Genomic DNA, 12,735 nt, shown 5'->3' on the forward strand with positions numbered 1-12,735 from the left:
AATTCCTAGGGAGGTGAAGGTTGTAGGAGATCTCTATGGTATTTTTATACTAACAGTGGTAAATGGAGATTTTGAGGCTGGAGTACCAGAGACCCTGTATGAAGTGTGGAAATCTTAAAACAGGCCTTTGCTTCTCTTCATGGTTTCAGGAAGCTAAATATACCATGCAAAACTTCTGTGACTTAGTCCAGACATGACAGACAAACAAGGGTAAGAAATCACCACGGCTTCTCATGATGTGCAAACCTGGTCATAGGGTCCCCCATGAAGACAACATGCCCAAGGCTATTGTTTGCAAGCACATGATACTGCAACCTGCTAAAATTAACAAAGCTTGGGTCAAGTAAGTGTCTGGATGGGAGAGACTTGAGCACTCCATATATACACCCTTCATTTTGTAACTCCTGATTTTTACTTGAGGCCGTAGATGTTTTCTCAACACCTGCAAGTCCTTCATATTTTCATTAAGACATTTGCATGCTCTTATTTGACTTTAGATACCTTTGCATTATTTGCTGTTTTTGTACAGTATTGTAGATTGTGCTACTGTTAACCATCTTTGCCATATTGTATGGAATAAAGGAGTACAAATGTAAAAAATAATTACATTAAAATATGCATCATTAAAAATGAAGCTGTCATACTTCAGGCAAATCATGAGAATTCAAGAATCACTGGAGAAGACAATAACGCTACAGAAAGTTGAAGGCAGAAGAACCAGAGGAAGACCAAGTATGGGATGGATCAATTCCATAAAAGAAGCCACAACACTGAGTTCACAAGAGCTGAGCAGGGCTGTCAAGGGCAGGATGTTTTGAAGGGCATACAGTCATTGGAGTCACCAGAAGTTGGAGACAACCTGACTGCACATAGCACAAACTGGTACATACTATAACATCCTTAGCATGATGCAACTCCCTGATCTGCTTGCTTACTTTCAGAAGGCAAAGAAATTTGGAATTCTTGGAAAGTCTTCAGTTGTTGACAACTATGCAAGTATACATACTATAATTTCAGCATTGATTGCTTTTACTGTATTCTGTTTCCATAATATAGCTTTCGCTTAGCCAAGAATTCATTAGACTAAATTCTTGGATCACATCTCTAAAAATATTTTCTTGACAATATGAATTTACAAGACACTGAAAATATGTTCTCAGAGTATAGTATAATAAAAAACAAAACAAGTGCACATTGTTCCACATATCTGCCCACAGTTGCCTGCCTCTGCCCTTGTTATACATCTTGACATCACAATGTTATCTTGTTTGTAAGAAGTGGAGACCCTCAGCCATTCTTACAATGGGCAATCTAGAACAATAAGCATCTTGTCTTATGCTTCCCACCTAAAAACCAATCTAGAGGTTATACCAAGAGTTTCAAAGCTTTCTGGGTCAATTGCCACTCTCATGAAATGTGATAGGAGAATCCAACCATTCACAAGATGGCAGTATGTCAGAAAATCACAAAAAATTAATTTCCCAGAATGCAAACAGGTGAGGCTCTGAGGTGAATAACCTGACCAAAGCACTGGGTATAAAACAGGGATGGAATCTGAGCCACAAATGCCATATCACATACTTGCCCCATGTGGTGTCCAGAGTATTATTAGAAATAATTTTGCAGCATGCCAATCTAACAATTTAAGTGAGGTGTGGGGGGCAGGGAGGACAGGAAGCCTAGCAGAGGATACTTAGATTATGATAGACATCTGAGAAAAATGTGTGACAGCTTTGACAAAGGAAAATTCCATTTTGTTCCTAAATAGAAAAGGAATTGAAAATGAAACTGACAAGATCCTCTTATGCAACTCTATGGTGAGGCTACTCTTAGAATAATGTGTACAGTTCTGGTCATCACACCCAAATAATGATATTGTCGAACTGAAAAAGTGCAAGCAAGGGCAACTAAAATGATCCAGGAGCTGTACCAACTCCCCTATGGGGAAAGGTTACATAGCTGGGAATGTTTAGCTTAGAAAAATTACTAGTAAGGAGTGACGCAAAAGACTGAATTATGGATGTACGGGGAGACATTTTTCTCCTGCTTTCATAATAGTAGAATCAGGGATCACCCCATAAAGTTGTTGGTGGGAGATTCCTGACAGTTAAAAGAAAAGTACTTTATGCAGGGCAAAATCTATGGAATTCATTTCCACAAGATGGAATGATTGCCACTAATGTGGCTGGCTTTAGAAGGGACTGAATAAATTTATGGCGGAGAGGGCTATCAGTGGCTACTAGTCCTGATGGATATATGCTGCCTGTAAGTATCAGAGAAAATATGCCTACATTCTACAATTGCTGTGAACCTTGGGTAAGAGGGTATTGCAGTACTCATGTCTTATTTCTGGATGTCCCATGGGCAGGTAGGTGGTTGGCAACTGTGTGAAGAGTATATTGGACTAGGTGGACATTTGGTCTGGTCCAGCTTGTTTTTTTATGTTCTTATGTCCTTATATAAATAATTGTCTATACAGTATACATTTTTTAGTATTTTATTGTGAAGTCAGAAGTATGTATTATTTTTAAAGTTTAAGATTTCATAAATAATGGACAAGATTGCATGGTTTGATGTAACAGAATAGTGAATCATCTCTGACTCTACATGCTTAAAGACAAGTTTCAAAAGATATAAGGACTAATTCTGGTGTAACATCTGGAGAGATGATTGCTGTTTTCTTCAAATTCATTAGAAATGACTAGAGCCATTATAGCAGTTAAAACATAGTCATTCTAACTGTATAATATACCAACAAATGAAGATTTATACACAGGCTATTTAAGATGCATGCTGTAGATCAACTTACCAATTCTATTCCCTGTGGAAAAGGCGTGTCATCTAAATCCTTTAAAGGAAATCTTTGGATTATTTTCCCCAAGCCTTCTCCTGATCCTACAGAAAGAAGATAAAAAGGGAGAGAATGAGTTCTAAGAAACAATAAATTTTGCTTGCCCTTAACTTTTAAAGTAAAAAATAAATATATAAGGCAAAAGCCACATTCAATATATGTTTACATCTGTTTTGAATGACCACTTAACTGCATTCAGGTGAAAACTGCTCTCAAGTGACAAGTTACTTCTAAAGCTTGCAGACACTGCAAGATATCTTCACCTTGCTTGTAGGACTTCTGTTCTAAACTTTCACGCATAGCAGTGACGTTAAGGTGCATCTGTTGTGCATGCTCTTACACATAAACATGATCAAAAGATGAAAGTATGTAATATTATAATGCAACTAATTTTCCATGAAGGAAGTTAGGAGGGTGGGTACTCAGAGGAGGGCTTTCTCTGCGGTGGCGCCTAAGTTATGGAATGCGCTCCCCAGAAAGGTCCGCCTGGCACCGTCGTTATTTGTTTTTCGGCGCCAGGTGAAGACCTTTTTATTTAAGCGGCATTTTAACTGTTAATATTATTGGATTTTATCTGGCCAGGGCGGCTTATTTTATATCGTATTTTTGTATTTTTAATTTAATGTTATTTTTTGGATTTTTATATTTTGAATGTTTATATTTTGGATTTAATATTATAATCATTTTATTTATTGTTGTAAGCCGCCCCGAGGTTTCGGCGAATGGGGCGGCATAAAAATGCTTTAATAAATAAATAAATAAACTATAAAATTGTTTAACTAAATCATGTTACTACACTTCATACATTCTGAGCACCATGAAGATTTAGACATCCCCTTTCATTTATTCAAATAAAAAGTAAATTATTGCTTCTTGTCACCATGCAATGTAGTGGAAGGGTAGGAGGCAAAATGTTAATCCGATATTTTCATCCTATATACAGCTTTCTATCATTTGGAAATAAAAAAGCTACTCGCCACGTTAAATTAGTTTAACTTTTTCATTAAAATGGTTTTGGACAAGTACATTCATATGGGTTCACATGACTTCAGCTTGGGAATAACTGCTATGATTTCTGGATGGCTTTTTAACCACAGCAGCAAGTCACCATTCACACAACATGCTGAGGGTAATTCTGCAAGTTTCACCATTCAAGTACATGCAGTGTGCTTAACAATCCTGTGATTGTGCAAACCAGATCACTAAATGCCACACACTAAAATCAAGAGCTTCTCTATGCTGCGCCATGCCACAGGCCATGCATCTGCAATGTTAGTTCTCCACATCTGCTCACCTTCTCTTTTAACTACCACTGATCTGATTTATAAGAAAAATAGGCAGGCTATGCATGGGTGTTTTGTTTTTGTTTAGCCTATACAAGGAGATAATTTGCCTGTCTACCATATAAATCAAGCAGAAATCAGTGTGGTGTTAGAGCGTTGGACTAGCACTTAGAAGTTCTAGGTTCTAGTTCCCACTCAGTCATGAAGCTCACTGGGTGACTCTGGGCAACTCACTCACTTTCAACTGTTCACTCACTTCACATGTACGACTGTTGTGAAGATAAAATAAAAAGGAGGCAGAGAAACAGTAAGCCATCTTGGATTCCTTGCAGGAAAAAAAGGTGGAATATAAATATAATAAATAACTAGAAATAGAGAAATTCACAGTTACACAAAAGAGGCCATGGTACATAGGAAAAATGCACTTTCACCAATATGAGACAGCAGAATACAAAGTCAACAAAAGCTGGTTGCTTACCTGTAACTGATGTTCTTCGAGTGGTCATCTGCGCAGTGCCTAAGGCCGGAAGATTGAAAGCTAACAGTTTTTGGCGGGAAGCTCCCCTCCCCTCCCCCTCACTAGTATATATAGAGCGGAGCGTCCGCCATTTTACTCAGTCTTTGAAGACCGATCATTCGCCCTCTTGTGGGAGAGAAATACATTACAGCAGGTATCGTTGGTACCGTGGACATAAGATATGGTACTGATGAGAAAATCCACTCACCGACACTGAGCGGGGTTGTGTGACTGCACAGATGGCCACTCGAAGAACATCAGTTACAGGTAAGCAACCTGCTTTTCTTCGTCATGGCCTCTGTGCATCACACATATGGGTGACTAGCAAGCTTACCATAATCGGAGGAGGGTAGGTGTCATTACTGAAGAACAGCTGAGAGAACCACCCTTTGGATCAAATGAGCTGGAACTATTTTGTCCTGTTGAATTCGATGAATGAGTAAGCTGAGGGTGTATTGTTGGTCCTGAGGGAGAAATGCCCTCGCCACTACAGAATCCAAGCAGGCACCGATGAAGTTGATTCTCTGTGCAGGCATAAGAGAGGATTTCTCTAGCTTAATACAAAGTCCAAGGTCATTCAATAGGCCACAAGTTGTGCGAATGGACGACAGAAGACCTTCTCTGGTCTGGGAGACTAACAACCAGTCGTCCAAGTAAGCGTATATTTGAATACCGATGACCCGCAGATGTGCGCAGACCGGAGCCATACATTTTGTAAAGACCCATGGGGCAATAGCCAGCCCGAAGGGGAGCAGTTTGAATTCGAATATTTCTGAAGCAACAGCAAATCAGAGGAAATGCCTATGGCATGGATGAATGGAAATGTGGAAATAGGCATCCCTCAAGTCCAGCGAGGTGAACCAATCCTCTCTCCTCAGCAACGGCAGGATATTTTGAAGAGTGGTCATTCTAAATTTCTTTGGTGTGATAAATATATTGACGTTTCTTAAGTCCAATATAGGGCAGACACCACCATCCTGTTTCGGGACCGTAAAATATCTTGAATAGAATCCGTGGAGTCCTTCAGATCGAGATAGCTGACGAATCGTTCCTTTGCCAAGAAGCTGATGAACTTCATGCAACAATACCAGCGAGCAAGGTGTAAACCGGATTGGACTTGTCAACAATGACGTTTGTCTGCATCGATGGCCCTGCTGGAAGCGCTGCTGGGGTTGTTTGCAACGGTGTTGCCGTAGTTGATACTGTTGCCTGGGCTGGTAGTGTTGTCGGTATGAAGGGCGAGGCCATGACCACTTATGTCGCTGCTGCAGCTGTAGTTCCATACAATGAGCTGTCATCCTCAACTTGTGTATGGACTTCAGCTTGTGGTCCATTCTTGAGTTGAATAGGCACGACTCATCAAAAGGCATCTCTTCTTTCCTCCTTTTCATGTCGTCCGGAAAATTGCAGTTTCGCAACACACATGTCTCCGGAGCGAGATGGCACTGACTAGGGCTCTCGAGTCGTATTGACATGATGCCTTGTGGTGGAGAGTTGTTGGACAGCAACCTGCATCACCTCCTTTATTAAGACCTTTGCGAGCTCCCCTTGATTGTCAGGAAGGGCAGAGATGATATTATCAAGGCGCTGCATTATAAAGTATTGATAGCGCGCCAAGGTGGCTTCATAATTTGAAATACACAGGCCAAGCCCAGAGGCCGCATAGACTCGGCGTGCGAGGGAGTCGATCTTCCTCCCTTCCTTGTCGCGGGGTGCCATGTGACCTCTAGCCTCTCTGCCCTGAGAGGACTCCACCACAACCAAGTTCAGTTTCGGGTGTCGAAAGAGAAAAGGAATGTCCTGTTCTCGAACCCGGTACATGGCTTCGTACCTCCTAGACGTTGGCTGAGGGTTGGCAAGCATGTCCCAGAGCTGGACCATCGCCTGGCGTAGGGTTGTTATCAACGGTAAGGTGATGGTGGCGGACTGTTCATCCCTGACCACATCATAAAACTTGTCGGTGCTGGGACCCGGCTGTTGTTGCGCCTCGATCTCCAGCGACCGAACAAGCCAGGGCAGCAGCTCCGCAAAGGAGATGTGGGGCTCCTCAGGTGATCCTGGGCCCTGAGAAGTTACAGCCATGTCAGGTGATGCAGACTCCGCTTCAGACTCGTCCGAGTCGATATGGTAATGTCCTGGGTTGCTAGATGAAGAACCCCTCGGCGACAAGGATCGGCTCTGGGTCCTCAGCTCTCTTACGGGTGTGTCCCTCGGACCCGATGAGGAAGGACGACCTTGGTCTGGATAGTATCCAAAGGAGTGATAATCACCCCATCCCAAATAGTATGGGAGACAAGGGTTCCAGTCGTCAGAGCGGCGGTCAGAGGAACGGCTCCACTCTCTCAGAGGAGACATGGCAGTCTTGGTGTCAAGTCTGGTTGGAGGCATAGGTGGAGGCGACCTAGCCCTTGGGGGAGAATTGCGAATCTCTCCATCCGAGATGGAATCATGGAGTGGAGCCTCAGGGTGTTGAGGGGATTCACTCTCCGCCCGGACTACATGCCGAGGGGAACCTGAAGGGGTAACCCACATGGCAGCTTGAAGCGTCAGACCCGTTGGGGTCGGTACCAAGATGACAATCGGGACCGAGGGTGCCAACGAACCAGAATCACAGGGTTTGTCTTGTACAGGCTTCTTAGCCTTCCAAGCCAGGTTTTGTAGTTTATTCCTCTTAGCCTTCTTGTGACCAGAATGTTTCTCGGAGACGGTGTGCTTGCGCTTCTCCCGCTGTTTCCTGGGAGGCGAAGCAGGCTGCTGAGCCACAGAAGTCATGCCCTCATCCGAATGGTGCGAAGGAGCTGTGGTTGAGGCAGAGGCAGAAGCAGGGCATCGCGAAGGAGGTGCCTGGGCAGGGGCCGGTCATCGGGCAAGGGCCGAATCAGAAGCCAACTTCGAGACCAGCTGGTCTGATTGTAAGAGAGCTTGGTCCCAGAGCAGCTTCCTGAGATGATTTTCCCTATTCTTCCTGGCCTGTTTCATAAAGGCCAGACAATGCTTGCATTTATCTGTTCTGTGCCCCTCTCCTAAGCAGAGGAGGCACAGGTCATGAGGGTCTGCCAGCGACATTTTAGAGTCGCAGTTAACACATTTACAGAACGCTGCCTGCTGTGCCATCATGAAAAGGAAATGAAGATGATAGTGCAGTGCGAAAGATAATATTTATTTATTTATTTTAATAGAACTAGAGAGATAGAATTGAGAAGAATTATAAAACTTGGGTACACGAAAAACTTGGATCGAAGAAGAAGAATGAACAAGAAGTAGAACAAGAATGCTAACTAGAACCACGAGGTGAGAAATCGAAAGTCTAGGCAAGAGCGATAGTGGCCCGAGGCATGGCGAACAGCGGTCGCAAAGACTGAGTAAAATGGCGGACGCTCTGCTCTATATATACTAGTGAGGGGGAGGGGAGCGGAGCTTCCCGCCAAAAACTATTAGCTTTCAATCTTCCGGCCTTAGGCACTGCGCAGGCGCAGCACCTATATGTGTGATGCACAGAGGCCATGACGAAGAACTTGGTATTTCCATCCCTTCCTGAGCATTGATGTTTGTTTCTATACAAATCAATGAATCTTGAATGTTTCTATATAAATCAATGAATCTTGAATGGAGCCTCTACCAGTTTATATATGTTTTCAGTTTAGCCATTGCAAGTCAAAAGTTACGTAGAAGCATATATTCAAGAACTAATGAAAATGAACTCCAATTTTATTGTATTGTGTAGTACTACTTTATTGCAACATTTAACAAAAATTAACATTTATGGCAATGTAAATTTCATGGAACTCCAGTGCTTGGACATGGTCTGACTCTTCTTGAGACACTGAAGTAAAAAAGCAAAATAGACCAACAGATCGAAAGAGACATGTGTTTATGTTGTAAATGTATCTGTGTCATGTGTGTGATTTGCATCAGGACAACCAGTTTCTGGATCAGTTCCCTCAAAACTGGTATAACTGTCATATTATACAGAACATACTTAGAAAGGAAACGTGTCTCAAACTGAGTGACCAGGTACAAAGTTGTGCCTACAACAGAAGTAAGATGAATATAAGGCAGGAAGCCGGGGGGTGGTGCACGTATATTTCTTTGAGTGAAGTATTTTAAGAAATGAATGTGAAAAACATTTTTGCATGTATTGTACTTCTATCCAATTTCTGTAACAGACTTCCTTCGTACCATTAATTTCAAATAGCAACCAATATGTAAACATATTTAATGCAGATTCATTCTACTGTATTTACACATAAAACCTAACTAGAAATGTACTATTGATTTTATATTCTGTGAGGAAAGATCAAATTGAACAAGTTGAATGATTAACTAGAACGAGATGTTTCAAATATTCTAACATATTCTTCCAATCAAACTGTGTTGTAAGAAGACTGGAAGTCTTAGTTATCACAAATACTGATTACACAGATACGGATTTCACTTCTCACACACAATATCTGCATGCTGATCTCTCTGGCTTGTAACAGCAGCAGTTGTGCATTCTTTCCCCCCCTCCCATCCCCTGACATTAAAAGGGCTTGGACAGGGGAAAAGAGCAACATGAGCGTGTACATAACTGCATGGCTCTACTACATCAATCTCTGGTGTCTCCTGCATGGAATGCGTAGTGTAGACTCATTCTGGCTGACTCTCCTAGCTTTGAAAAGGACAGACACTTGGGACACGGCCATATCACATGAGGAAAGGGATTGGAAGTAGCAGTAGAAGCAGATAACAATTTAACAGAACGTGAGTGAACACTCCATGGGTTAACTGCTTTGCAAGGCTGCATTAATACAGCTATACAATGCAGTAGATTCCCCTTATTTCTGTCTAGCTACTTATAAAGTCATTTAAAATCAGGTTATCTGATTTAACATATAAAATGCATTTTCATTAAAAGTAAAGAATACTCCACTTTTAAAAAATTGAGAGAAATGTACACGTCAAATTCTTCTAATATTTTGGTATAAATTCCTGATGACCCCTGATTATTCTTTGTTTTTTTACCACCTCACAACATTAAGCTGCAATAAAATTCCAAGCTCTCATGAATTCATTGGGTCATTGACTTTAACAATCTTCAACTAACTTCTATGAGTCCTTCAACTGTCTGCTAGTCTCCCACTTTTGGAAATCTCAGATTACAGCACTTCTACCATCCTGTAAATATGAATACACACAAAAATGTTTTCACATTCTTAGGCATGGCAGCACAGAAGGTGTTAGCAGAAAATGTTTCATTAGAAGCATATGAAAAATTTGGTAACAAGCAAGGCTGGTTTCAAATTCAACAGAGGTTGATGGAAGTTAATGACAACATTCCATAAATATTGGGAGGCCACATTCCACAGAGTAACTCAGCGTCAAATCCATTTTCACTCAGACTTATTTGCTCCCAGCTTATAATGCTATATTAAATAAGACTTAAAAATTTGGGAGTGTATTTTCATGGAACATATTTTATAATGAAATATCCAAAACCAGGTAGAATAAAAAGCAATCTTCCCATTTCTAACGTATTATTAGATTTAAAGACCTGCTTAAAACTGGATTTATACAATATAGATGTGACCATTTTGGAACACTGAAATAAAGTGCAAAATGTGTGTCATGCCTGCAAAGATTTCTGAAATTAAGCCACTTAAGGATTCTATTATGTCTAGTGATGTATCAGAATCACAATAACTAATCAAGAAACAAATTAGTGCATGCACAAAATTGTTTTGCAGCTTTGGTTTAGCATGGACAGACTAATTATAATCCTTTTCACATATATTTCCACTTTAAATTTATACCTTATTTTATTGAAGTAATTATCTCATGTTAAATCTGTTACCTGCATAAGCAGAAGAGATCTTATGGGTAAGAAACTGAATATTTTAACGCTGTCACAATCACAGATGGTATCCTGTTTTACAATTGTGGCCCATGAGGCAAATCTGCTGGAACACACAAGGATTTACTGTACCAGTCCAGCTCCATCCACATTTTCAAATTATTTTATACTGGATTAATATTTTTAAAGATTGAAGGCCTTTCCATTTAAAAAGTTTCAAATCACTTTTCAAAAATGAAAAGTGAAGACTTTTATAACAAAATAAGTTTGCAAACCCCGTGAAAGTGATTTGGTACAGGTAACATTTGAAAAATGTGTATCAAGTTGTAAAACAAGTCTATCCCATTCTGCCCAGTGTGTTTAAAAGGCATAGTCTCCAAAGGCAAAGCCATCCATGGTCACATACTTCCAATGTTGATGTACCCTGTCCCTGGTTTTTGCTCCTATTGCTCAACTATATGAAATTCTTCTATGTTGCCAACTGAATGATCTCTGGGGCAATTAGTCGTGGACTTTATGCAAATACTCCTACCCAGTCCAGAAGCATTCAATGCAGGAAGCGGCACTCAATGCTCAGAGATACTCTGCAATAAAGGTTATAATAGATGCCTATAGTGTCCACTGTACTTTTGTACTGTAGCCCAGTCACCCAAAAGCTTTGTTAAAAAGGCTTAAAACCACCCCTGGGGAAGCAAGGGGTTTAGATGACATGCTAAACTACTCTCCCCAGTAGTTTAGCATGTCATGTGAACCCAGTCACTCCATAATGAGACACTGCAATGATCAATACACATGAAACAAAAGTTTTTGCTGAGACCTAAGATCCAGAAACACAAGAGGTAGATAGGAAGTGATGATCCACTAATTAGGCATTCTGTGGTAGTGCCCCAGCAGTTTCTCATATTCCAAATGTGCTTATGGGTCCAAAAAGGATGGAAACCCTTGTCTAGAACAAGAAATGACTTGCATTTACCAGAAGTGGCCAATCCTCCATCTGGCTTTTCTCAGTCCTAAAGGTGTAAATCACAGAGTAACGTAACAGCCATCCTGGTTCAATCAAAATGTTCAATTCCACTATTATTTTTGCACAGTGGCCGACTAGATGCCTAGGGAAGGCACAAAACAAGACATATACGGCACACTTCCAGTCATGTTTTCCAGTAACTGTTACAGAGATTCATAGCGACTTTGTTACTGGAGGTAACATAAAACGTCATGACTAATAGCCATTGATAGTCTTATGTTTCACAAGTTTGTATAATTTCTTTTGAAAGTCATACAAATTGGAGTCACTATTAAAGGGTACAGAATGGTGAGTCTATGAATCAGCCAATGCTTTAACCGATTATTTAGTTATTAAAGCATAGTTTGTAGCCCTCCTGCAAACTGCCAAGTAGAAGTTTTAAGCATTAGAGGGAACTGTTTTAGATTTGTTGGCAGTTTGTAGGTTTGAAATTTGTGTGCCCCATGAACACAACCACAGCCAGAATGTAATGCCTTGCCTTGGTCCCAGTGCAAAGAAACTATGGGCAGTGTCCAACCCTATCTGTGCATTAGTTGGACCTACTTCCAGAGCAGAGGAAAGCTAGTACTCCCTAAAGTGACTGGAAACTAGCCAAAATACCAATTTCCAAAATAAAACAGGTCGGCAGAACACATACAAAGACGCTCTGCTAACATGGCCCATGTAGAAACTGCCTCTTTGGCTTGTTCCCAAGACTTCTCTAGGAAATGCTGGCTTCCTACTGAGTTGACAATAGGTTTCACAGGCACAATATAATCAACCTAAGTGTACAGACAATACCAGTACAGTTTCATTGGTAGACTGACTACATTTTTAAAATAATCTAGCATTTAAGGCTGGATGCCAAAATAAAACAGAAAAATATACAGGTGCATATTATGCATTCAAGACATACAATCTACAACAAAGATACCTTTTTTGGGGGGAAATATTTATAATATGAAGTTTTGCAGTGCTGAACTGATGAGGAATTTAAATAAGTTTTCTTTCTATCTGATAAATAAAAATATCTCATTTTTTCTTTGGAACTAACTTTACTGTGCATAATAATATATTATAAATTCCAGCATATACTATTTAAATTAAACTCATTTAGATGAAGAATTTACATCCTCGAAAACTCAACCGCCAAAAATATCTCATTGAAAAACTTTTTGGTTTAAGTAATACATACAAAACATTAAAATCCTGGCAAAGTTTTTGAGTTCCTGATCCTCTGTCTGCCTC

The 12,735-nt window shown here is 40.6% G+C and overlaps 1 protein-coding gene across 8 annotated transcripts in view; it reads right to left on the reverse strand.

The window, feature by feature from the left end:
• SBF2 (SET binding factor 2) overlaps nt 1-12,735 on the reverse strand; it is a 317,965-nt gene that overhangs the window by 249,837 nt on the left and 55,393 nt on the right. For all 8 annotated transcript variants that reach the window (XM_044425691.1, XM_044425694.1, XM_044425687.1 and 5 more), the window contains one exon: nt 2,810-2,895. In XM_044425691.1, coding sequence (XP_044281626.1) covers nt 2,810-2,895 — 86 coding nt within the window. The remainder of the gene's footprint in view (nt 1-2,809; nt 2,896-12,735) is intronic.

The sequence above is a fragment of the Varanus komodoensis genome, unplaced genomic scaffold (genome assembly GCF_004798865.1).
Source record: "Varanus komodoensis strain SLA01 unplaced genomic scaffold, ASM479886v1 scaffold16, whole genome shotgun sequence".
In the NCBI taxonomy this organism is placed as follows: Eukaryota; Metazoa; Chordata; class Lepidosauria; order Squamata; family Varanidae; genus Varanus; species Varanus komodoensis.